Here is a 27,539-nt window from a genome sequence, read left to right on the forward strand (position 1 = left end):
TACCTTAAAGTCATTTACTTAAATTAAAAAAATGTACATCACAATATCCTTTACAATAAACACGTCTTTTAAAAACTCAGTGGTTTTATTTTCTTCACTGTACATTTCAATGATTTGTATACAAATTCATCTGACAAAGAAAAAAAAATCAGCTGTCACAAAGAAAAATTTAACCACTCATTTAATGACTGCGGTGTCTCCAAGGTAACACTTGGGCTTTGTTTTGAAGTTCACTGCCTGTACTGCACAGAAGTACTGTCTCAGTCCATAAAACAGGACTGACTCTTTGACATTTCGTTATTTAACCTTTTAAACTCCCCTCAGCTTCTCTGTCACATTATGGCTGTTTGCAGCCTTGAGACAGTTACATGATAAATTGTCCAAAATGAGACAGGACCCCGGTACAGTTATCACTTAGAAAACAAGAAGTGATTGACATGTACACACAGTTAGAGGAACCACATATTTAATACAGGAGCAGGGCCAGCCTCAGTGGAGGGGACGGGGAAGGACGACGCCACTGCTTTTGACCAGTTGTTATCGCAGCAGTTAAACCCTCAGGTGAGTCCTTCCCCTTCAATATTCCAGCAGTTTGGGGCATTCACATACAAAAACAGTGACGTCGCCACCACAGTCCACCGTGACCATCTCTGCTCTACGAGTCTGGTGTTTTACTGCAAATGGACACTACACTGTAACCAAGTACTGTGATGCTGGATACGACAATTCACATGCTGTGAGGTTTCAAATACTGCTGTCGTCACGATGATTTGCTGTCGGTTAATGGTGAGCAGAGGCGGCCGCGCGAGTGGTGAGCAGCCAATGAGAGCAGTGACACAGATTCAGTCCAGTCTTCATAACTCCAGAGTCAAAGGAATTCAAACTGGGTAAATGAAACAAACCAAATCATTTATACAACCTTCTGTAAACATGAGCGTAGGCAGAATGTGGCAGAGAGAAAACTAAAGATTTGGCAAAAAGAAAACTAAATCCTAGACATTTAGAACATGATACATTCTGTGCTTTATGAGTGCAGCCTGGGTCCCAAAGACCCCCTCCCCCTCCAAGAGCAGATTTTTAGGGTTATCAGATTAGAAAAGGCTTCAGGTACAAGCTGTAAAAGGAAAAACAAATAAGACAGTGCCAGTGACTTCACAGACCTGCTCCAGGATCCACAAGGCTTCACCCATTCATGGATCAGCTCTCACCAGTCTAAAAAAAATAGTAATCCATGTCTGGGAAGGAAGCCTGTTATTAACAGGCTGCAGACTTCACCACCTCTAATTAAATATCCACCATTTGTCGGCTCGAACTACACCTTACAATGATTGTCTGAACTGGTCCATTGCATCTGAGGCAACTTCATATCCAGTCCAGCTGATTTGAAATGATAACGATGACAAAAGCTCACAGAGACTTTGAGGAGAACCCTTGACAAGTTCAGTCCGAGGACACGTAATGTTAATATAAAAAAAATAATAATCCTTTGTTTTCCATCAGGAATGATGACGCAGGTGTGATTAATGACGGCTAAACTACACAGTGTCCTGCGAGTGAAAGCTCTTATCAGTGTTTAGTCAGCTCTACAGGGAGACGTGAGCTTGTGCTGCTGAGTCTGTCTCCTACTCAAATCTACAGACACATCATGAGCTCCAGTCCTCCACCCTGACCTCATTTATGTCACACGACACACAAACACTTAAAGTGTGGTGCAGTTTGGCATTATATCTCTACATTTTGCAAGAATAAAGACCAGCTTTGTTCTTGTGAAAGAGGTTTTCAAATAAAGCAAAGGTGAAATATTCTAATCAGCGCAGGCCTTTAGCCGTAAAAAAAGCCTACTGTACATGTAGCGAAGCACCCAGACATCCTCTCACTGTGGCAGTAAAACAAGAAACTATACTACATACTCAGGTGCACCTAAAGCTCATAATCCTGGTGTTTGGATGGAAAGAGATTCCAGGACTGAATTTAAACAACCTAAATACGACTCGGCTTTAAAGTAGCCTGCCAGTCCTTTCATTTTCAAGTTAAATTACCTTTTTCTGCTACGGTCAGTTTGAAAGCGGTCTGGCTCAGAGTGACTTCGTCCCGGTGAGTAGTTAATACAGCCTGCACTAGAAGGACACGGCCTGGGCTCAAGAATTCAATACACCAGGACGAGAACTTTTTGAATCTGCAAACACTGACCATGTTTTGTTTTCCAGCTGACGTGATGAGCATTAGCACGTCTGTTCACTGCAACGATGATGGCAGGAACTCCAGTTAAGGTTGTGATAAAGTGCAGGGAGACAAAAAAAACTAAATCTCGCTATACAAGTACAAACTGTGCCTTGAAATCTTGGAAGGCCACGTTTCCCTCAGTGCCACGTCTACATTGAAGTCAGTGTTGTGCTCTCATCTTGGGACACGATCAGCAGCTTCAGGAAATCATCCCAAAGGCCGCTTTTGTTACAAAGACAGCAAAAGATGTTTGTTTGTTTTTTTAAAAAGGCATTTTTGAAGAAACTGTTCACTACACTACACAAACACGGAGGTGGATGCTAAACGCAGCACACATACTGTATTTGACAGATATTACTAAAACAAGCATCGCTGCTGAAATGTGTCTAGAAACAAGAGCAAAAGAAATAAAATAACTGAAGTTCGACTGTGACTAACAAAGGCTCTGTCAGTTAAATGTTGACCTGACTTTTCACAGCTAATACCCATTAAAAAAACAATCACATGTGAATGTAGCTAGAACTGTGTTGGGCTTTGCCAATCAGGCACCAATCAGGTTCAAGCCTAAATAGCAGTTTTTGCACTGATCATCAATCTAAACTTAAATCTCTGGCAGTTCAAAGATGTGTTTTCTAGTTACCTTTATAATATGTGTGTGTTTTACATCCTACCACAGTAAACCACTGAATGAGGATAAAGAGAAAAACAGAGCCACTTGACTCAATGTAAGAGCTTAAGAGCTTTCTGCCCACACACTCGGACCCAAACATAGAAACCAGTCAGGAGGGGAGATCCAGCCCCTCACCAGTCCACTGCCGATTGATAAAAATTACGCTGACGCTCACTCCTCACAGAACCCATTGGTGGATTGTGTCCGTTATGTCCAGTGTGTGACTAAATCCGTACTACATGTGTAGTTGGCACACACACACACCCTCTGACAACCAAATGGAAATCCACCAATCGAAGCTGGCTGACGACCACTGATGATGAAGCCGATGCTCATCACTGAGGAGGAGGAGGCGGATGTCACAGAGCGGATGAATGTGTCTAAGTGTCTTCCAGTCTGGTTGCAACTCAGGAGGCTGTGAAGCCCCATTGTGGAGATGTGCTGCCGACATGTAGGCTGCTTAGAGCTCTGCGCTGGCCGGGGGTTTTGAGGTGGTCATGATCTTCATGTATTGTGTGAAGATGGCCTCAAAGGCCTCGTCTCTGTGGATCATGGCACCAAACACCAATGGCTGCAGGAGACAGACAGCAATTAGAGCATGTCACGCAGAATGTATAAGGCAAGTGGTACACAGTTTGGTTTGGGCTAAGAGTACTGGCGCTACTGGTTATATGTGGGGAAATACTACACCTTCTGAGTGGAAGGAGTGGCTATGGAAATGCCCATCCCACTTCCTGGAAGGACTGACAGCACTTTGTACTGGAAAAGAAAAACATAAGAATCAGCAAGGGTGTTTACTTTATCAGTCTATACATTATTGAACACTGATTACTTTTTGTATGTCCGTGATGTCCACCAGCTTGATTGTTTTATTCTTCTTTGAGGAGCTGGATCTGGAGCTGGAGCTCTCAAAGCATAGGTAACTGACAGAGAGAGAGGACAAAGCTTACGCTGAACAACTGCGCCAGTCAAACAGACAAAAACCTGAACAGACTTCTTGTCAGTCAAATATCTAAAGATCAGAGATATTCTCCAGAGGAGGCCTGTCCTACTTGATCCACTGCTGGCTGACTGACACTGCGACAGGAGAGGAAAGAGGAGGCTCTATAGGAGCAGCACTCTGAAAACGCTTTACTAACACAAAACTCTCTGCTTTGATGTTTTATAAATCATGTGGTCACAAGTTTAACTGTCTAAAGTTGACCTCATGAGGGAACGTAGCCCACTTACTTCTCTGTGACGTAAAGCATGCCGTTCCTGATGTAGTCTGTGGGCATTTTCCGGTCTCTGTTTATTAAGCAACACCTCCAGCCGTTTTCGCACACTAAGAACACACAGGACAAACAACCCTGCAAACTTTGTTTTTTTTTTCAGTGACGAAAAAAAATCCTGCTTAGGAACTAGACATTGCTTTTCTGATAATTTAAGGAATTACATGTATTCTTCGTGTAAAAACCCAGCTCAGGCTAAAAAAAAAATAGGCTAACATTTAGAATATTTGGTGTTAGTCAATACAGATGCAGTAGGTATCCTCACCCGCCAGAGGGCGCTCTGACTCCGGCAGGTTAAAGATTTCATGAAAAGCCCCCTTCTTGGAGCTGTGGGAGCGACCAGCCTCATCCTCTCGACTCACTCCACAAGGGATGGTAGCGAGGCTGCTGCGAGAGACCACCGGCTGAACCTGGAGAGACAATAAGGAAGAGTGGCACACAGGGAAGGGGGTCGGGTGAAGGAGGAAGAAAAACGCACAGGATGACGGAAGAAGATGGAAGTGAAAAGAAAATGGCCATGAAGGAATGAAAAAGGGCATGCAAGAAAGGAAGGGAAGATTGTGATGATGAGAGAAGAAACATTTTCAATCAAGTATCTCTGCATAATATGAAACTGCACTCACACCTTCGTAGTTTTGGGAACAAGTGGTCATACTTCAAAAAGCTCATTTCTACTGCTGCATTATGTACTTCAAGTTGTTATGGACACGTGTTTGAATTAGATGTGACATGCAAAGCAGAGTGAGGCACTCATTCGAGAAGTATATACAGTATACTGTAACAATAAAGGCAGCTGGCAGGTCACTTGAATTACAGTATGAAATATACAGTATATAAATACTGTATATGTATGTATACACAGTTGTACCCTTTACTCTTTACTGTCAAGTCATTAAAATTATTTTTTTTAGACTGTTAAATAAGCTCAGCTTATGAAGCAACAGCATTTGAACTTCAAGAAGCACACACTTTTTAGGGTTAATAACTACATAGTGGGGGATGCAGGGAATTCAATGACCTAATATGAAATTACACAGGTCACGGGGATGTCCTACAGCATGTACCTACTCAATAACCACATTACAGTAGCTCTCACAGAGCATCTATGTCAGTGAATCAAAAATGCCAGAAACACAGACAGAAAGCTGCTACTGCAATATTTAAAAAGATGGCTGTTATATCCATTACGAAGCTGTAGGTCATGGACTAGTCTGATATTTTGATCCATTCTGTCACTGACAGCCGGGCTCAAGGTGTGTCACAGGTCGCACACACAAACACACACGCTTTGAGGTGAGCTGGTTGCACACCCAGGCACAGTAGAGGAACCAAAGGGAGACACACCAGAGTCCCTACCTTCTCAATGCCAGAGAGCTGAGAGAGAGAAATGACAGAGTACTCCTGTGACTGAGGCCAAGGCAAGGACACAGACAGACACAGACGTACCTAAACCAACATACTCAGAACCTCTGCGGCATCCACATCCAGTGATAGGACATGATGGCAGTCACCATTTAATGTATTATTGACAGGGCAGATGATATTTTTATACTTTATTGATCTCTCTTGGCTCCACCACAGGGGTCAGTGGTGGGAGGTAGACTGACACTTCAGTAGGTGGCTTCTTGCCAACATCAAAGACTGAACCTGCTCTGCAGCTAAAGATCATCTCTGAGCACTGCCACCCTAACGCGACATTATCAAGTGTAGGTGTAACACAAGACCTTATGTTGTGTCGGAAAATATTTTGCTGTGTGATTAGAAACAAAGTTGTGCGAGTGTGTGCATGGGTGTGTTTGATCCTCCTTACCCGCCGTGACACAGTGGCATTGGTCCTCTCTTTGAGCTGAGGATCAGTGGGAAGGCTGTTCCACACAATGTAGGGTGTGTCGTACTTGTCTCTGAGCTTCGGACAACTCTTGAACATGAAGTCTATGATGAAGAATTTGATACCAGCATATAGCCCTACAGAGAAAAACAGGAAAAAGCTGCTATTCAAGGATTTAAACAACAACTTGGCCAGTAATGTTTTGAAGATCATTCTCCAGATTTCAGTCAGACTCCATCACAAATCACAGCTTTTTCTATTTTGCATCCATAACTACAGTAGCTTGCTCAAAGCATCTACTAGTAAAATAAAAACCCACTGTACTTAATTTGTTTAGCTGTAACTAATATTAGCTAATTAATTAATTATGCACAGTAGCCTGCAACTGTCCCTCACAAGCACAGGGGGGACAGTTAATGTGTTGTACAAATGTTTTTGACTCTGCGTGGGGGTTTGTGAGGTGGAGTCGCATACAAGTGATTTGCATCCATTTAAATACGGTGTGTCAGATAGATAAAGAAGCTTTGTGTGAGTGTGTGTGAGTGCATATCTCACCGATCATGAAGCCCATTAGTTTATATGGCATGACGCAAGAGGTGATGAAAGTCACCCATAAGCAGATGTAAAGTTTCCGTGTGCTCTCTGGCTGCACCCACATGAAGAGGCTGACATGCAAATGTACAGAAACACACACAAACAAAGAAAAGGGAAAATATTAAGTCAAATACTTATATCACAAACTTATACCATATGCTTTATTATAGTATAGTATATTAGTAAATAGAGAAACCTACTTCTTTATCTTCTCCAAAACATCTGCCATCTTACCAAAAAGGTTCTGCAAAGACAGAAACTCAAACCATGAATCAACACGGTTCCATCTTTGTACTGTGACATGAGAGGAAGTGAGATACGCGTCGTACCTGGGCTTTTTGTGCTACGTCAAGTACAAGCTGAAACTTCTCAGACACAGTCAAGTCTTCCTTCGGAGGTTCCTGTGTAAACAAACGTTCAGAAAGACAAGTATAGTTTAGACATTTTAGATTTCCTTCTATTACACAGAAACAGAGAGCAGACAGTCCTCTTACCATGGGTTCAGAAACCTCAGGCACAATGCTCCACTGGATTCTCCAACCTCTGTAAAATGGCAACAACTTGTGAATTCTGTATATTTTTCTTTAATAACTTGGGCTAACAAACTTTTTAAAGCTCTACACATTTCTAAGATATGGTCATTTTTTTAAAACATTGCTGTGTGGCCACATGGCATGACATTGTGTACAATGTGTATGTATGTGCCAAAGATGGTAAAGGCATGTAACACAATTTCACACCAACTACTTTTTTTAACTGGTTTTAACCACATTTATGTCAGAAATATATGGTAACAATATTTTTACCTGGCGATGAGGTAATTTAAGGACAAGCGAAGGATAGCCAGGAAGAGGAACATGGGAATGGCCCAGCCATGCCAAGCAGCATTCATATAGATCTGGAAGCATAAAGGAACAGGTCAGCAGGCAACAGTTACCATGATGCTTTGCTCTGATTCCTTCAGGAATTATCAAAATTTCCATTCATAACAATGTGCATTTAATTAACTAGAGGACATGTTACAATTAGTCTGAGTCAATACCTGTACTTCAACCCATTAACAGATGTAAAGATTTTTTATATAGCACATATATTTAATTTCATTGTGTAGGATCAAAGAGGGCTCAAAGTAAATGTACAGCCCTCCCGTTTTCAAAATAAATGAAAAAATAATATTTTGTAAGTTTATAAAGCTCAAACAGAAATAAAAGTAATAGAGAAATTACAGTATAAGCAATAGTAAGTATACACTCACAATGAAGGCAATAGCTGAGGTGTAGACAGAGTGCCAATTTGATAAGGCCGAGAGGTTCCTTAAAAAGTTGGTGACAGGTCTGGCTCCTCTCTCTAAAACAACGATAGAGGGATATAGTCATGTTTTATCTCTATTTAAAAGATGAAAAGGTACAAATACTTTTGAATACAAGAATTTGTTTCATTCAAGTCTAATTAAAAGCACTGATATGATTATAAACACATTGTAGCATTGAACTAAAGGCAATATCATTGTGTGTGTCATTGTGTTTATAACAAGAGTAAGAATAAGAAAGCCACTGAACTAACATAAACCCAGATGGTAGAGAACTGCCTGGAGTAGCAGGAGGACAAAGGTTTTTCAAATCTCTCCTGCAATTTCCTGTGGTGTGACAACTCAGAACACATTCCTATCGCTTTACCTAGACTGTAAGGCCAAGCCCAAGGCTCCAATATATTCACTGATAGGTACTGTTAAGGTTTGGATTACTATCCATAAGCTGACACTTCAATATAGTAGCACTGCATAATGCTGTTAAGCAATGTTAATGTTCTTATTGGCTTCATTATAGTATAGCATATAGAAATTTGTTTGTGTGTGTCTGGACTACTCACTGAGTCGCCTCATGTTTTCTGTCAACCTGGATTTAAGGCACAAAAACTGAAGGTCAGAACACACATAGACGCTAACATATAAACATACAAAAACACAGAAAAGTGTCAGTGAGAGAGGAGGTGGTGAAACCTTGGCCTTCATCAGCTAACCATGACTCACTAAACAGATAAGCAAAGGGAAGACTAAAAAAATTAATCTGAAAAATTTATTCTAACAATCAACATGCTGCAACTGTGCAGTTAAGGTATATACAGTGATGTATGCACAACCTTGTACTGTCAGCAACCTACAGCTGTCTGACATCAGTTTCTGTTGTGTAGCAGCTCCCACCTTTTAGCACTTAGCGGTTCCTCAGCCTCCACGGTGCTCTCCTCTGGCTGGAAGCGGAAGTCTTCGATGTAAACCCCAAAGCGCTCATAGAGCCACTTCTGCAGCCGAGAACTCCACACCTCCTTCTGCTGTTTCTCAGCTGTAGAAAAGAGACAGAGACAGATGCAACAGGTTGATGTCAGCATGAACTGTAAGCCTAATAACTACAGGGGTAAATGTCCAAATCACTGCAGAAGTTAGTTCATAGTAGGGCTGCAACAACAAATCGACAAATCTATAATAGTCAATGATGGAAATTGATCGATAACGATTTGCTGTTATCGATTACTTGCGCTGCTCATTTTACGATGCAGCATGACGGCAAAAATAACACAGCCACTGGCAAAATGCCGGAGAAAACAAACCAAGCGGCAGCAGGAGAAAGGCTGCACCCTAATTTCTTCATATGAGCATTAAATGTTAAACAAAGACAATGTTAACCTGCAAGTCATACAAAGTTCATCTGGTGGTGTGTAAATACTACAGCAACACAGGAGAATGTAAGAATGAAACACTGGTGTCCCTGATGTAGTAGCAGTAACACACTCTGTTTATCATCACGTGAAGACTCTTCATTAAGTGCCACTGTGTTCAAAGTTACTTTGTTTCTTAATCTCTTCCGTCGCGAGCGTCAGCGGCTGCGCAATTGTCTTGTTCGCTATTCAGTGATGAACGGCACCACCACAGAACAGCGCAACTTAAACGGTGCAGACACTAAATGTAACAGCAGCATTAAAATATGACAACATGGATTTTAGTGGTTGTCACTGTTGCTTTTACAGCCAGTGTCTGGTCAGGTTAAATGGAGCTGCTGCAGATCTTCACATTGGAACAATAGAGCATAGAGATGCTTGCTTTGTTTATTTATTTTTGTTTATTTATATATATCTTACAATTTGTTTATTTGTATATTTTGAATATTGAAATTTTATTATTCAAAGGCTGGATTTTGTTTGGTATTTAGAGTCAAAATCAAAATTTAGTTAAAAAACCCTCATAAGGGATTTCTAATAAGCAAAATATCAAATAATAGTTCAATTTTTTTAAATTTAATTAATCAATTAATCGATAAAATAGTCGACAGATTAATTGATTATCAAAATAATCATCAGCCTTTTTTATAGTATAGTATAGAATAAAGTAAAGGAATCTGGCAGCAACTGTAAATATCATGTTACCAAATTCCTAGTAACTGTATCAACATTATCAATGTAAACTAAAGAGAAAGAAAAGCTTTAACAGTAACTGAGAGACAAAATTAACATATAGTAAGTTCCTAATGCTGATGAGCCCCTTAGCAGAGTTCACAATTCACAGGTCCTGGAACTGCTAAATGTGCACTAATTGACTTGTGTTAGGCAACATGACTGAATGACTGCCAATATATGCTGCTCAATCAAATTTCCCTAATCTGATAAACACAGGCTCGCAGGCTCACATTCACAGAAACAATCTCAAATACTTACACTTACTTTTAATCCATCTAGAAAAAACAGAATACCCCCCCACACACACCACACCCATCCAATAGCAGTTAAAGTTCAGGCATGTCTGCCCTAGATGAAGTGATCTACAATCATAACCCATTTTCCAAAATTAGCCTCTCTGTCTCGTCCACCATTTCTTTCTAAAATCACTCGCATACAAAAGCAGGTCCACTCTCCACTGGCTCAGAAAAAGTCTGTCTGACTATTGCTGCAATGACTTCCCTTTAAGACAATATTAGAAACAACAATATTATATTATAAATAAAAGCAATTAACCTGAATAAAGTCTGTTAATATGTTGCTTGCCTAATATTGATGAAAGTAACTGCGTATCAGAAATCAGCCTGTGTATTTTTGTGTTTTCATTACACGCTGCTACAGTATTTGACCTAGAATAACCCCAAAACAATTTAAAACACTCTGTTCTTACCAGACACTCTGCTGCACACATCCCACACCCTCATGTGCAAACACTTGATTTGCTCCCACACTCAGAGGATGTCATGCAGTAGTTTCCTTCTCTACTCAATTCCAGTATGTACCCCTGCACTGCCCTTAACCTCGCACCTTTTTTCTCAACTTTCCTCTGGAGGCTCACCTGTTCCATTGTTTGATGGGGATTGCTGTTTTCGGGGAGGTTGCGGCGGAGAGTCCTCCAACCTGAGTGGGAAAAAATGGAGAAGAGAAAGTGGGTTGGGGGGTATTTGTCAAGTGTCTCACTTCTCTATTGTCCCAATGCAGACATGACTAAAAAAGTTCAACGGATAACAACGGTCAAGAGTTATGACGACAGAATGAGAAGACATTTTAGTTACTTTCTCTGTATATCTGATATACATGTAACATGAAAATAGACCTACAATGTGTGAAAGTGTGTGCTTATTGTTGGGAGTGTCTGGTCACGCCAACAAGCTGTAAGTTAACATACCATACACATAAACCGAGCTTATTACTTAACCCATCTGTAACTGGGAGTGTACATAGTATAATTTAAAAGGACTAAATAATGTCAGTCTCAGATTAATTAATATTCTTTTACAATTTATTAATATTTGTCTTAGAATTATCTTTACCGAGAAACTATGTGTCATACAAACTGTTTAGGATATAGAAGATAGGAAGTCACAGCAGAAGTATTTACCATCTTCTGTTCTCAGGTGCACTTTCCAGACACTTCTCACAAAGGATTATCTGTGTGAAACTTCCAGGCACATTAGTGGATCTCTTATGAAACCCTGAACTGTCCCTGACAGTCTTAACACTGTGTTTCCCTAGATGTAATCATTTGGAGAGCACTAGTGGAATTTCCCCCTGGCAGACACAGGAGCATCATCTGATCACACGCGTTGTACACCCTGGGTTTAGTGGCTCAGCCCGTGCCAAGCGAGATGGGCTTTTTCCTGACACCAGCATAGCTCCTGTGTCGCAGCATGCATTTGGCAACACAGACTGGCGCATGACTTCTGGTTTTTCCATCCTACCATTTGCCACAAAACATACACGCCTCCTCCTCAAGGATTTCCCCGCCCAGCAAGCTGCTGACATTTCTAATTTTAACCTTGGTACTGGTGTACCACACACACACACACACACACACACACACACACACACACACACACACACACACACACACACACACACACACACACACACACACACACACACACAGCAATGGTGTGTGTGTAAGTATTACCTCACACTTTGCATATTACACATTTCCTGTCGCCAACCTGATTGTCTCTCACTGTCTGTCTCCTGTCTTACCTAGACTTGAGCACGTCATTCATCTTTTGCTCCAGGTCTATCCTCCTGCTTCGCTCACGTTCCAGCTCCTGCCGCAGGAAATCCACATTGGTCTCTTCCCGCAGCTTCCTCAGCTCCTCCTCTGCAAAACACAACAAACACAATAAATGATTAGATCTCTGTCTACAGTATACGTGAAAATAACTCTTCATCCCACCAACACATATACTTTAAGAGAAGAATGTGGTATAAAAGACTTGTACAGTAGCATCAAAGGAAGATTGTAAGTTGGCAATCATGTTTTCCTTTGATAAACATGCTACAAGATAAACCAAACTTAATGTGGAATTTGTCATACAGAATATGTATAATGTCCTTCACCTTCAGCTGTCCCTCCCACTCACCCCCACCATCAGTCATCTGCTAGCTTTAGGTGGTTTCAGGTATCAGTGTTTTCAAAGCCTGAATTGGAGCATCAGCAGTGTTTCCTCTCAGTCTATTGTTCCCGACTAAAAAGAGACATGAATATTGAAGAAACATGGGCAACGAGACTGTGCACATGCACAGAGACCCAGGTGAATCAAGTGCCTACATAAATAGATATTAAACAGCAGAAATCGGCCACAGAAATCATTCCTCTTCAACAAAATCCAACTAAACTATTAAAGTGTTCTTGTATTGCAAAACTAACAGTACTGACCAATAGAATCCATATCTGTTCACCCTAAAACATGAGGTTGAAACAACTGTAACTTAATTCTTCTGTCTGAAAGTGAAAACTATATATAAAAGCAGGAGAACGCGTTGCCAGTGACGATGTGTATCACTCCCTATCTCCTTTCCCCGAGGTGACTGGATCACACTCACAGCAGGGGAGTCAAATTGCAAAAATTTAGCTTCCAGTTTCTCTTTCTCATCACCTAATATCTCACTGTGGTCTTTCATCTCTTGCCCATTAACACTAATAAAACAATCATTGTGAGCAACTCCTGCAGCCACAGTGTTAGCTACTGCACATTTGGTTGCTCAACATCCTATTCTATAACTGATTTGGTTTATAAAAGCAGTTAGGGAGTGTTTACCTTTTTTAAAGGCCAATTCTAATGTTTCCCTGCCAACTCGTTCTGTCTCCTAACGTAAATATGAGCTCATGGTACAGTATTTGTAAATGTCAACAAGACGGACGGTGTAAGTTTGTGTTTGTGTACGTGAGAAACCGAGAGAGTGAACGGCTGGCCAAAGGTTGCTATGGTTTAAGCAGCTTAGCACTGGCTAGGATGCTCTGTGCCAGGAGCAATAGCAAACTGTAAATCACATACAGTAAACAGCTAATTCAGTGACGGTGCGTAGGTGTGTTTTTGTTATAAACAACTTAACATGGCATAATACTTGTGAAAAGGACATACTGTACCAAGAAAAAAACAATTATTAACTTAGGGTGGGTTTTTCTGCAGCACTCAAAAAACACAGAAAACAATAGTTTTGCATGTGTTGGCAACAGACAGATGCAATTTAATATTTAAAAACAACCGTGGTTGACCAAAGGCTTTTACCAAATTCAATTAAATTCAAGCAGATGGAGAACAATGAAATAAACAAGAAAGTCTAGAAGAAAAAGAACGTATCTAGAAAGTAGAAAGTACCTTCATATTAATTCGGCCCACCCACAGAGTGACAGATCACAATATTTACAACAAAAGTTGCTCGTAAAATGCTACATAATAATGCTTGATTGCTTCCTTCAATCCATCCGGTCCAAACACCAAAAGTCCAAATTACTACATTAGCAGCGGGCCAAAACTGTGTGATACAGCACAGCATGACACAATATGTGTGTCTGACAACGCTAGGGTGTACCATCATTTATCCAATTCACAGAGGCCCTCCACACCAGATAGAATATTAATAATACTGTCAACATGCCTTTTTCTGCCTCTAAAAATGGGACTGCAGTCTTCTATATATAAATCTGTATATTAGGTTAACAAATTACAGGGTCCCTTTGGTCATTATAAGACCTTGTAATTTGTAGCAAGACCATTTATGTGTGACACAGAAGGGATCATCTAAATGCCATGCCAAGAGATGTCACCTTTAATAGCCCTGACCTTCTCTCCCACACAAGCTTTCAATGAATCTCTAATCTCTGAGAATATAAGCTAAAACAGAGCAATAATATAATATTACCTGCTAATAAAGGATGAGAAGAACTTACTCATGGCAGTTCAGTGTGCTACAGATGCAACTGAGGTCAAAGCTGAGAGCGCATGAGCAAACAGTACTCTAACCACCATGACTGACTGTCATATGAGGGACTTCCTTTTTATCCCTCACAAGGCATATGAATTTTTAAAACACAACGAAAATTAACCGAACAGAAGGCGTGAAGAATTCAAAGCGCTGTGCTGACATAAAATGGACCTTTCAGGATAGAGATAATTCAGCAAATTCACTCAAGACAATTTGTGAATAACCTCACCGTCCTAGGCGCTGTTTAATTTAGGCATTTCTGTCTGATTACTACAAAATAGTTCTATGAAACTTCAAAGGTTGCACTAAAGTTAACAATAAACAACTGTAACTTACTGAGGTTGAGGTTACTCTTATGGCTTTTGAAATGATCAAACGCTCCATTGTAAAGCAGCTCAAAGCTGTCAAAGGTGCAGTCTTCCAAGCCCATCCGTCTCTGCAGTCGGCCTGTTCCTGGGACACTCGCACAGGAACGGGCCGGCAGAGTGGCTGCCTTGGGTCTGTCTTGAGATTGAGCCACAGCTGCAGGTCATCCGAGTGCAGCCTTGAGTTCCTGGACTGTGCTACCTAGAGCACATTGGAATGTTTGCTTCCTGTATATTCCAATCAAGAGACAACACTTTGCTTCTTGGTTCTAATCAGTCACTGAAAACGAAAGAGACTATTTCATTACACTTCCACCCACAGAGTGATGGTCAGTGGCTAAAGCTGTATGAGTGTGCTGGGCTATGGGTAAAAGGAGAAGGAGGGCAACAGAGGTAAAGAGAGGTGGGGCTTTGCTGGGTTACCAGCAGACTAAGAGGGCCATGAATTTAGGATTTGTGATTACACTGGAGCTGTTTGACTAACAAACTCATTGTGCATATTCAACTATCATTACAGCTATATGTGTTGTGTCACTTTCTGGCCTGCAGATGTTAACAGGATCTATGAGTGTGTCTGATTACAGTGTATGCACAAAAAGCAATCCCTTTTTATGTAAACAGGCAAGGTTTTGTAAAACCTCAGTAGAAAAGTACTGAGTTTTTCAATTCAGGCCAGAAACAATGGCTCCTTTCATTCACGGATGGTGGGGGCAAAGGGGGTGGGAGGGGTTCACAGAAAGACAGACACAGGGAAAAGGAGAACTGGTCACTTCACTTTAGGCTTTCATTGTTCCCATTTTCTCCACAGCGTTTGCCACAGCACAGTTGACTTAAACACAAAGGAAGGTGGCCTCAAGCCCAACTCCAGATGTTAACACGATACTTAAGAAAACTAAGGAAAACAAACAACAACAAACCATTAGACAAAAAAAATAAATAAATTGACAAGTGGCGTTTCACAAAAATCTATATATACTGGCAAAAAAATACTGATCTATTCTTTCTCTGTGCTGTAATATGGATAATTCATTCACAGTTTTAAAAAGCCCTTTAGTCAAGTTTTGTCTTGGCTTAGGCTGTAGCTCGAGTAAATAGAAAGTAACAGCTGTACAGTGTCTCGTCTTCTTGTTTCTGTCTTGTGTTTCCTTTCAGTGGCCTTCTTCTACTCTGGCCCCAATATCCCTGACCTAGATTTCACTCACTTTTTTTACTTTTGCTTAGTGGTTGTATCTCAAACTTCACAGTCCTACTTAAAACATAGAATCTTAAAACACAGTACTTCATTTCTCTAAATGAACAAGTCGCACGCTTGTTTTGATAACAGGTGTTACAAATAGACATTCTTCAATAGAAAGGTTACCCAGGATTTAATTTTATAGCAGTTAGTATTATTATTAACACTATCTATTTTATTAGTAAATCTATACATTCAAACGTTTTCATAGGAATATGCTTCAAAGCTTCTTATGTGAAATCTTGATAAAGTCTCAGGTAAGCTGATATCTTACATGATATGTTACATCCTGTAAAAAAGAAACCTGGTTACTGTAATCGGAGTAGGGGGGAACCCAGTTTCTCAGTTCAGATATCTCCTGTCAAATGATTTTGCATTTACTGAAATGGTAGGTGTTGGTAGAAATAGTGTTGCTTACAGGCCCTGCCAATCTGCAGTACAGGGGGTGGGTCATATTTAATCAGAGACCAGGCACTATCTGCAGCAGCACCGAACATCCAATGATAAGTTCAAGGTTCTGGTACTAATCTGTATGTGTTGGTTCATGGTTCATGGCTCATGGTTTACTGAAGTATACTGTATGGAGGGATCTGAGTAAAGCTGAGTCACTGATAAAACCTCTACCTTTCTTACTATGACATCAAAATATGACATTAGCTATGTACTTTAGTTGATTACTATAAACTGTAGCAAACTTTTTTTAAAATAAATTTAAAAAAGAAATAAAACACCTTCTAATGAATGTTTGACATACTCTACGTCGTTGGAACATACTTATTGTTCTAGATGGTTTCCCAGTAGTTGTGGGTTTATGGAGTACCAGATGGTATGGTAATAAACACATTGAATTACAGGCCTATTGCAATTCATCTCTGCATCCATTAACTTTAGTTTGTGTTGCAGCGCACTGTGCATTTGTGTATAGCCCTGATGTATGCTCCCCTGCCCAGTGTGAAGTAGGACAGCCTCTAGGACACTATCGATCAGTCAATCACTCTGGAGCACAAAGACTAGCCTGTTCCCCCTGCACTGACCTTCAATACATAATCTTATTGAGGACACTCACAAACATGGCTAGTGGAACTAGTAGTGGTAAAACCAATAAACCCCAATTATGCCAGGGGGGGGCTCTTACATAGTGCAATCTGAGAATACAGACCTACAACTATGTAGTCATGCTGCCAGGGGAAGGTGTGTTTATGCTACGTGTGAGTATTTTGGCTCGACAGCATCTAAAGTGGTACATAGATCAAATCGAAATTTAGATTTGTCTGAATATTTAAACAGACACCTCAACAATCATAAACTGAGTTTGCAACTAATTATGCTGTTTGCTGCATTCAACCACAGACAGATGAGAGGAAGGAACAGAAGGAAATGCAATAAAGAGATAATGAAGGAAGCAGGAAACGACTGCACCACAGCAGAAAGTCTACGCTGCACATGTGTGTTGGTTTAGCATCTTTTAACGTCCGGAAACACGGTTACAAATTAACCAATTATGTGCTCTGAGAATAGCACAGGTCAATCACAACAACTGCTGAGGAAAAAGGCATCTATCCACACGCCAGCTGGAATGGAAACTCATGTCTCCTGTGAAGGCAAGAGACAATATACTTAAGCAGTGTGTTTGTTTTAGCATCCAGCGTGGGCCCCAGCTTTATTTTAAGCAGCAGGGAGAAAGACGTCAGAGAGAGATGGAACGAGAGAGCACGCCTACACTCGTCTCAATCTGCGTGTGAAAGGGACCCAAGAAGGGTTAAATGCTGACGCACCATCAGAGAAACAAGCACAAAAACTCCCAGTTAAAGCTTTGGAATGACAAATCTTACCTCACTGTGATTTCATAACACTGCATTCTTGCCTTTTCCTTCTGGAAGTATGTGTTTTGCAAGCTGCATAACAATTTTTAGTCCTTTGGAGACAAGATGGTTCTAACCACCATTACCAAGTCAATAATTTAGTTTATAAAATGACTGAAACTCTCAGATTCCAAGGCATGCAATATATAGCTTACATTCTCATTTCCCCAACACAATGAACGTCGTCATAAAAGCTATATTTATTAACATGTCCCAGGTTTAATTAAGCAGGAACTCACCTTTCAACCAGACACTACATTTACAACCAATGCTTTCAGTGTACAAACGAGCACCTCTTTTTTCAATATGCTACGCATTTTTCTATGTTGCTTATGCTCTAGAAAAGCCTGTCATGTAAGCCCATAACTTCTTACTTCAAGGAATCTTTTGTTCCACACCACTAATCACATCAGCATTAACTAACTACAGTAACTGTACTCAGTCGCTCTCAAAACACAACATACAAACACATACAAGAATCACACATATTGTGCAATGAGTACATTAAGTACAGGAAATGCAAGTAGTGGGCCGAATCACTAAACAAAATAATGCAAAACCCGGTCACTAATAGTAAAAGAGAATAATGGTATATATAATGGTATACAGTCGCCAACAGAAGGTTGCATATACTTTATGTGGATTTGTCCCTTACACAACACCAAGTGGCTGCCATCTTCAATGATGCTAATATGACATTTCTGTTCCTACGTCTTTGAGCTCATACGATTGTAACAGATGTTTTAGACGCTTTTGCGTTTGTGTGTATGCACATGCATTAGTTCATAGAATCCTGAATCTGTCTGGTGCATCTGACAAAGAGAATGCATGAAGAGAAAGTGAAATCAAACGTTTGATGATGAAGGGATGGGGATAAAAGCAGTTTAAAAAAAAAAACTGACTGATCCAGAAATGAAAATCAGAAGACGGCAGGTAGGATCTGAAAGAGCAGCTTAGCATGGGGGAGAGAAAAAGGGCTCTACAGCAATCTCTTTAAAAGACAGAGGCTAGAAAAAGTCAAACAGGAAGGAAACAACCCTCACCTAGCACCTAGTAAGCATCCGACAGTCTGACAATGAATTTAGCCCATCCAGCACAGGCTCATACATTATAAGAGGACACAGCCTGCAGTATTCTCTTTCACATAATCTCTTTCTATTAGACATGCACAGTATGAACGGATGGGGGATGGAGGGACTTCACAGGCCATTACAAACCAAAGAACTGTCAACATGCTGCAGTGGTACAGGACAAGCAGTTCTCCTTATTGGAAACTAGGTTAGACAGGCTTGAGAATGTGTGAGTGTATCAGTGGGTGGACTCAGGATAACCATCTGTCCTCTGCCTCTGCATGACCTTATTTCTTACGTAGCCTAATGTTTCAAATGTACACCAAAAGCCCATCACATTACGAATCAACACTATTCTGTAACCTTAGAATTTAGATCTCATCCAGACAACATACTAATAGGTTAATGTATGCAATGGAAGGACTATAACCTGTTCCTTTTATTGTCCATCCTTTTTTATCTTTAAGAGATCTAAATGCCCTTTACTAGATGCACAGTGGTGCATGAGCATGGCCTAAAATAGGATATGATTTTCAATCTGATCTGAAAACTAAATTAAAAAAGGAACAATCCCTTTATTGTAAAAACTACCCAATATCGAAGTACTTGACTCTCATTTATTCCAATAACTAATTTCTTCCAATAACATTTATTAGACCTTTGGTGTGTAGGGATTTTTTAAAATATTTATTGTGTGGTTGTGGTTAAAGTAGGTGGTGGAGTCTTACAGTAGAACATGATATAAAGAGGTGCTTCTAATGTTCTAATAAACTTGTATGTGTCTCTGTGTGTGTGCATACTCACGTAGGAAATGTTTCTCCAGTAAGGCAATTTCCAGGTGACCTTTGACTTCATTGAGGCGGTCTGACTCTGACCTCTGGAAGTCCTGGATGGTTGCAGCCATTATAGGAGACCCTGAACCTGCCTGTGCATTTTAGCAGACCAAACACGCAAGGGTCCACACACACACAAACACATATACACACATACATATATGAACAGACACACAGAGCACAAAAAAGGAATATTTCGTTTTAGTATCACAATGTTGCAACAACGAAAGAAGCATAAGCATGACCATCCTATAGGATTGAACACACGCATGACTCACGTTTTCTCTGCGAGTTCACGTCCAGCTGGAGTGAGATAGAACGAGGAAAGAAAAAAAAAGAGGAGATTCCCCCACTTCTGACTACAGCAACACTGATGACTCACGCGTCTGACTAAGGGCTCTAACACTGACACAACATGTGTGGATGTGGGCAAGATGAATGACAATAACTTAAAGATGACGACAGGGTGAGAGAAGCGAGCAATAAGGGAAGAAGTGTTAATAATTAGAGAAGAGTGATGATGGAGAGAGAAGAAGCAGAGTGGAGATGGATATGCTAGCAGAATGATGAACACTGCAGGCTGAGCATCACTGCTCGACTGAAGCAAGGGTTCTTTAAGAGACCCCTGCCACACGCGCGCACTGCAGCAGCTTCTCATCGACAGGAACGAGTGTTTCTGCACAGACACACTGCAATGTCTTTAGCTGATGTGCTCGATGTAAAAGGGAGAGCGCAAGAGAGAGGAGGAGAGGGAGAAACTGACAGTGACCTGAAAAAATGTGCTTTGGAAGGGAGCCAAAGTCTAACAAGACAGGAAGGTGGGGAGACACGGAGATGGAAACAATGTCCATGAATAAAGACAGACTTCAAAGAAAACAAACGAGAGCCTACTCTAGAAGTGTGTCACAGAACAAGAGTGTTGACTGAAAGAAAGAGAGGGGGCGAAAAAAAACGTTATGACAATTAAATGCAGACAAGAGGAGATAGGAGGGTTGAAATAGAGGAAAATGAGATAAAAGGAGAGGATGGTGGAAGGGGTTACACGTTGTTTTCACTGGATTATGAACATCAGCTACATTTATGATTATTCTCAGGTCTGTGTTTTCAAAACATCCAAGCATAAGGCCATGGCCCAGCACATAGCAAAATCACACCTTTCCATGTTAAATGCAGCCATCAGCTCTCAAACAGAACCTCCTGGTTACAGAAAGTAGGTCAAAGCCTGACGTCACCCTGATTATCAGCCGATTAATTATTGCAATCCTCTCTTTCCCTGTGAATGTGGCTGATCTATGTAGAAGAATCTCTTTTTGCAGAAGTTAAATATCACAATATTTTTGTTGTCTAATGAATTCCTTTTAGTATTACTAGCACAATGACAATCTAGGATGGTGTGCATACTGTACACAAATTGTGAAAAACTCAAATTAGCTGCTGTAAGTGGACGTGTATGTACAATATTGCCATATTTGAAATGCAGAAATTATAAATGACCTAAAACTGACAAACACCAGTAAAGATTATCCTACACGTATTCACAGACAATGAAAGGCACAAAAACATACATACACATGAAGACAAATTAATCACAACAGTGACAGCAGCAGCCACCTCATTAGCATCAACCACAGTGCTGTAGTATGAATATTATGATGCTTATGATATGTAGTATGGTTTGTATACTGTGAGATTAAGGCCTGTGATGTGAAATGGGAAGTATTAAGATTTACTTTACGTTTGAGTTTTTTTTATTATATATAGTACCTGTAACCAGCATATTAATGGTAAAATTGTTCATTTTAAATAAAAAATAACATCAATCAGGGACGAATAGTACAGAGAAGCAAGTGAGGTCATATGCAGTCTCTTCTGCAATGCCTGAACACCATCTGCCTGGTGACATTCTACCTATTTAATATGGATGACACAGGCTAGTTTGTCAAAAAGTCTCAGTCCATGCTGTCTGCAGCCCAAGGGCACTGATGAGTTTGACGTTTGGACCTAGTTCATGTGATGTGATCACGGAGGTTGGAAATAATGCTGATTGCAGTATAGATAGGCTACAATGTTTGTGGTGCCATGCAGAGAAGAGGAGACGGAACAGTTGCAGCTTGAGGATGCCAAATACAAGTGCATGCCTCGAGTATGTGTCCCAGCAGGGGTAAATTGCATGCATGGTCTATTTTGGGGCTTTAGAGTGTGACTCATCATTGCCGTGATGTGGGCAACGCATTCCCACTGTGCTGGTGCTCACACAGCCAAACATCAGTGCACATGCAGACACCAGCTCACAAAAATACTTGTGGCCAAAAGAGGAATTTGTGGATGAACATGCCCAAAATCAGGTGCATTATTGATTTCTGATTATTATTGAAACTTACTCTAAAAACAATTTTTATTTTGTGCACACAGTAAAGCTTGTACCACTCGTACATTATCACAGCCTAGGCTTTTAATAAGATGCAGGAAAACCCAAACATACCCAAAGATGCACAGACAACACATGAAGAAAAATGAAAGGGAGACAGATCCCTGGGGAGGAAATGATACAATCAAGTTACTAATTTCGTGGTATCTTCCCAGGATCATCCTATCAATGCATTAGCATGATGATGACGGCAATACTGGTGTTTTAGTCTCCCACAAGGATGGGAGGGAGCTGCAGATTTAAAAAGTATAAACAGTTTCATGTGTGGGAGGCAGGCATATCCTAAATACCAAATAAATTATAAGGAATTCTTTGTCACAGTGGGTGAGTTCGCCCTTTCTCACAACTTCCTGTCCACCTCCTCCCCTCTAGACCTCTCAAGTACAAAGTTCCTGTACTCTTCATTTATCACTTTCCCTGCTTTAATCTGCTCTCTCTTTCAATTTTTTATTTCCTTCCTGCTACTCAATATCTGTCCATCTCACTATTCCAGCTGCAGCCTGTCACTGATTGCCATCTCTATTCTGTATCCCCTGTTGGAAAATTTTTATCGCTGTCATCTCCTCTACTTTTCTTTATCGCAATAACTATTGTTGTCTGCTTCTTACTAAGCAGAGTGTCTCTAACCCAAAAATCAAAGAATCATTCATTCAAGAAAGTGTGCTACAATGACAATGAGCACAGAGCATCTTTAGGGGATAAAGCAGGATTATATGTAAAGACATAGCCATGTCCATCCAAGACAAGAGATTGGTATGCTATGTATATGCTGACAACCATTTAATGGGAATAAGAATAATAAGAATGGTAACTGCAGTACAGATGTAAAGAGATGTAAAAGCAAAGACAATGTCAGGTTGCAATATGGCCAAACATAGACTTCACATGAGCACCTTTGTGTAAAGTCTATGTTTGGGGAAACACTTTAAGTATTTTACAGGACATTTGACCTCTTCTTTAATCTGTCCATGGAACATTGCCATCCATGTTTAGTTACTATGTTAGTTACCACCCTACCATGCCTACATGGTATTTCTTTCCTGATGTAAGTGCAAAACAGCATTAGATCAGCTGTCACTAATAAAGTTTAATTCAATGATAGGACAAACAAACAGGGCGAAATCCTACATATTTTGCATACACATATATAGATAAAAGGTAGACAAGGATTGTCTATGTTTTTTTCATTCGACAACACATTCATAGAGGTCCAGATTGTTAATGTGGCCATATATCAGAACTAAATGCCAAACAAATACATAAACACACAGTTACCACTCACAGGGTCTCGTAGGAGGTCCTCTGTGTCTCGCAGAGCTGTCCTGGGCTTTAGCTGCACGTCTTCGCTACATTCGTTATCAGAGGCGGGCGGCGACTCAGCCAAATCCGGGAAGTCGTCTCTTGTCCTGGGGCCTCGGAAGCGGATCTTGTCCAGGCGCTTTAGCATGGTCAACACCGCGCACCTGGGCTTTACCTTAACATGGTGGACGGCAACCCTGGAGGGACATACATACGGTTTGAGTATTGGGTTCAATATTACCATTAGTTTCTAGGCTCTTGTCTTTCCTGATAGATAGTACAGTACTGAATGTTACCATAACACCTGCACACTGGCTGAGAATTAGCTACTGAAGTAGCTAGGAAGGTGAAGGTATTGGTTTCAGCTAGCTTATCTGTCCACGTAGTTTGTTAAATGGTATAATCTGTGTTCAAAATAATTCCAATATACATTTTATGTCAAGCTCAAAAATAAACAGTACGCAGATACCGTTGTGTGATAAAAGACAAACACAAAACATGGCGTGCAATGTTTTCTTTGTGCTTGAACTTGCAATTTACTGCAACATCCATTTACAGAGTTCAAAAAACAGCAAATTAAAAGGAGGCTTCAAGAAAGCACTTACCTTTTGTAGCATTTGCCAGATAGTTGGAATTTTTGTCTGAATGATAATATTATTAAAAAAGATTAATCTTTCTGTCATCTCACTACAACAAATGGTGTTGTTTTATTTATTTAATATGCTGTAGTTTTTTTCTGACCATGTGTTGCTTGTTATTTTTGGGCATGTGAACTAAACACAAGTTGGAGATTATTATAATTAATACAATTACAAATTACAAAAAGAGAAAAGAGTTCAACACTGGCGTGTTGAACTCTTTTCCGAGTTGTGTATGGAAATGTAGAGTGACAAGTTAATAAACACTTCAAGACACCTGTCACAATGAAATCTATTCTCGCCATAACCTGAATCCACTCAATGCTGCTGCTTAATGCAACAGCTCAATCAGCCACTGGTCAGCTTAAACCACTTGCAGTACTACTATCACAGTGACATCTACCCAACAACACTGACATACAGTACAAACGCATCAGATGCGCATTTACCGATTTCAGTTGATATGTATCATCTAGATTTAATACAAGTGCTGATGGTGTTGTATGGCATTATGTGTGACTAGCATCTCTAGCTCAGTGTTTGCCTGCTGTGTCCTTGTGAGTGTGTGTGTCTGAGTAATCTTTTCCTAATGACCCAGAGTAGCCAAAGGTTATTCTATGCCACACAGGTCACACTTAGGTCACCAGCCAATCACAGTCATTTGTCAATATAAAGGCAGCTGGCGCAACGACACTGTTCAAGCTTGCCAAATGCAAATATTTGCTGCTTATCTCGGCAAAAGTTATATATAAAACACTCTTAAATTTTGATCTGGTTGTTACCATGGTAACCATGAAGGAAACAAACTGTGCTATGGATAAAATTTTAAGGAATCGTTGACTTTAGATTTCACTGTTAGCAAAATACATACAATGAAACTGGACTGAATACTGTTTCAAAAAAATAACTGTATCTTTGTAATTGCGTTAATTTGAATTTTTTGTAATTTGTAATTGTATTAATTATAATAATCTCCAACTTGTGTTTAGTTCACATGCCCAAAAATAACAAGCAACACATGGTCAGAAAAAAACTACAGCATATTAAATAAATAAAACAACACCATTTGTTGTAGTGAGATGACAGAAAGATTAATCTTTTTTAATAATATTATCATTCCGACAAAAATTCCAACTATCTGGCAAATGCTACAAAAGGTAAGTGCTTTCATGAAGCCTCCTTTTAATTTGCTGTTAGCCCTGGGGATAAAGCAGAAGAGAGACTAGATATGAATTTTAAGAAGGCCTACTGTAGTAAAACACATTTTATGTTTATAATTTAGGCATAGAGAACATGTACACATAGGATTCCCAGTCAGTTAACAAATGTGGAGAGAAGAGTAAAAAAGAAATCCAAAGAACAGGAAGAATGCAGCCCACTAATGCAAGCCCGTGGGCTAGCATGTAGTTGGCTGAACACAAATAAAAGTCAGTTACAGCATGCATTTTCAAGGCTTACATCAGGTCATGGTTATTGTTTTGTTAGCGCTCCTTCTGAAATCTACCCTTCAGTTATTGACATAATAAATTATGTCCATACTTACTACTGACTCACCCACTGCAACATTTTATAAGTATAAAAATATTTGATGTTACCCTCCAACACTGTCCTCACTTCCTGCCATGCTGCATTCCTCCTACTCTGTTGCCTTCCTTTCATCGTGCAGTTACATAAACAAATATATAAACAATCAATTTTTCCTCATCTGCCCTCCCTGACAAATTGGATGGGCAACAGACTCTCAGGTCAGAGTGTAATCAAATTTGAACTCTGTGTGAGGCGACTGACGCGGGATTAAGTCAGGACAGGATAAAACTTGTCACGAGTTCTACTCTGATAAGAATGGGAATGTCGCTTTTGTTGGTTTAGCAGCGCTTTTTGATGCCAGGGCTTCCGACTCCCAGTGAACACGCCGGCGGGAGCACTTTTCCAAACATTAGGCACGTTCAGGTACATTACGCAACTGATTAAACATGAACTAAATCATATTTTGTATGAGCGTGGAAGTTCGCGCTGTAGTAACCTTACTTAAACGTGTGGCTAAAGTTGGGTGAGGATTATGAACAGTAAGTAAAATATTATTACTCGTTATGTAACAATAGGATTATTCGGCGATAAAAAAAACCTGCAATGTTCCTTTAAATAATAGACGACCGTTATTTAAGAAAGCCGTTATTCTCGGTGCTCACGACTCTATCTGATGCTGACAGTTTAACGGTAGCTAGGCCGAACTACATTGTTTAATATTAATGTGTTCGTTATTATTATATTAATGAAGGCAGCAGCTGATTAAAAAGCTGGAGTTTGAAGTTAGGCCTCGAGGGTCGCGCTTTTTGTAAACGGTCGGACATTTTTGTGTCTTGTCACCGAGAGTCGCAGAATGACACCGAAATTATCCGCATTTGATGACCCTGAAAAGACGGTTGACATTTTCTTCGCCATTTTTTAACGCCTAACACGTGTGTAGTTTAACAGGTAGTGTTGAAAATACGCCTTCTTACCCAGCACGTAAATCGTAGCAAAGTTTCATGAACACTGAGGGTGCCTTTAAACACCGTTATCCTTCAGTACACCTGCTGCTCAGGACGCCTGTCTCACAGCGAAAACAGATCGCGCGGTCCACCCATCCCGACAGCACCCGCTCGTTGGTGTTCACTAAATGTCCGTCTTCGCTCTAGCGTTGAGCAGATACACAGGCAGACGGGGAAAAAATACCAGTTGCGTCCCTCCTTTCCTCTGTCCTCCTCTCTTGAGACAGAGAGCGCGCTGCGCTGCGCCGCACCACGAGCACCGTTAGCTAGCCGGGAGCTCGCTCGCGCGCGCACACACTCCGAACCAGTCGTACCGCGGCTCCGTGTCTTGTTGACTTCGCGGAAACGACCGCGGCCGAAGGTTTTTCGTCAGTGTTCGGCGCGACGTTTCTTAAAGGGGCCGCGAGAGGGGAGACGCTGGATCACAAAACAGCCGGGTAAACAATGATGTGACTGCAAATAAACTTTATACACTACAGATTTATGACGTGTTTATTAATTTATTTAAAATATTCAATTCACCTATATAATGCTTTGTTATAATACGATAAGCGTAATACTGTATGTGGTGGGCTCTAAAAGGACCAGTTCTGTTAATGCTTGAATGCAATTGAACCTTGGACACCATTAATCAATGGTACTGGTTACGAGATGTCTTGTTCTGCAGTAGAAAAGCTGTTATCTTTACTTCTTATAATCTAATTTAACACCAACTATCACTGAGGCAGAAGAAACGGCTGACCTTTAACACATTATTTCTTCAGATAACAACCAATAAGACTCATACTTACACAGCTAGAAGCACTAACCTTTGCATGTTTGCCTTGTCAGTGTGTCAGATTCTTTTTCGTGTCTGCAAGTAACACAATCCAAAGATAGCAAGAGTTCCTCCTTACTTGAGCACCTAGCGTTGAGACGAAATGGTCTCTTGCATTTTGAGATTCTTCTGATAATCCGCTTCTTGTGCGCTGCGC

The 27,539-nt window shown here is 40.5% G+C and overlaps 1 protein-coding gene and 1 long non-coding RNA gene across 9 annotated transcripts in view; one reads left to right on the plus strand and one right to left on the minus strand.

Moving 5' to 3' along the window:
- On the minus strand, positions 1-26,918 carry gramd4a (GRAM domain containing 4a). Of its 6 annotated transcripts, none has more exons than XM_029163917.3 (20): positions 26,536-26,918; positions 23,380-23,593; positions 19,641-19,761; positions 12,077-12,197; positions 10,911-10,972; positions 8,787-8,925; positions 8,456-8,526; positions 7,842-7,933; positions 7,393-7,484; positions 7,081-7,129; positions 6,916-6,987; positions 6,787-6,830; positions 6,548-6,657; positions 5,975-6,129; positions 5,521-5,538; positions 4,430-4,574; positions 4,124-4,217; positions 3,726-3,816; positions 3,584-3,652; positions 1-3,464 (listed from the first exon to the last, which is right to left on the minus strand). In XM_029163917.3, the coding sequence occupies exons 1-20, from the start codon at positions 26,562-26,564 to the stop codon at positions 3,354-3,356; spliced, it is 1,899 nt and encodes a 632-aa protein (XP_029019750.1). In that variant the 5' UTR covers positions 26,565-26,918; the 3' UTR covers positions 1-3,353. The 6 variants fall into 6 exon arrangements, with proteins under 6 accessions (XP_029019750.1, XP_029019753.1, XP_040928451.1 ...); XM_029163920.3 differs by having other exon boundaries at positions 8,456-8,481; positions 26,536-26,917; XM_041072517.2 differs by lacking the exon at positions 26,536-26,918 and adding an exon at positions 19,948-22,201 and having other exon boundaries at positions 23,380-23,519.
- The window catches only part of LOC114863085 (uncharacterized), a 22,868-nt gene continuing 21,079 nt past the window's right edge, over positions 25,751-27,539 (plus strand). For all 3 annotated transcript variants that reach the window (XR_008695473.1, XR_008695474.1, XR_008695475.1), the window contains exon 1: positions 25,751-26,100. This is a non-coding gene — a long non-coding RNA (uncharacterized LOC114863085). The remainder of the gene's footprint in view (positions 26,101-27,539) is intronic.

Source organism: Betta splendens, chromosome 9 (assembly GCF_900634795.4).
Source record: "Betta splendens chromosome 9, fBetSpl5.4, whole genome shotgun sequence".
Taxonomy (NCBI): Eukaryota; Metazoa; Chordata; class Actinopteri; order Anabantiformes; family Osphronemidae; genus Betta; species Betta splendens.

What these genes read in the sequence shown, in the direction of transcription:
- gramd4a (XM_029163917.3), bottom strand. Translation starts at nt 26,564, where the DNA reads ATGAAACTTTGCTACGATTTACGTGCTGG. An exon ending in ACTGGAGAAACATTTCCTAC is followed by an intron (nt 12,198 to 19,640) that starts GTGAGTATGCAC and finishes TGTGTTTTGCAG; the next exon opens with AGGAGGAGCTGAGGAAGCTG. An exon ending in AGAAAACATGAGGCGACTCA is followed by an intron (nt 7,934 to 8,455) that starts GTGAGTAGTCCA and finishes TCGTTGTTTTAG; the next exon opens with AGAGAGGAGCCAGACCTGTC.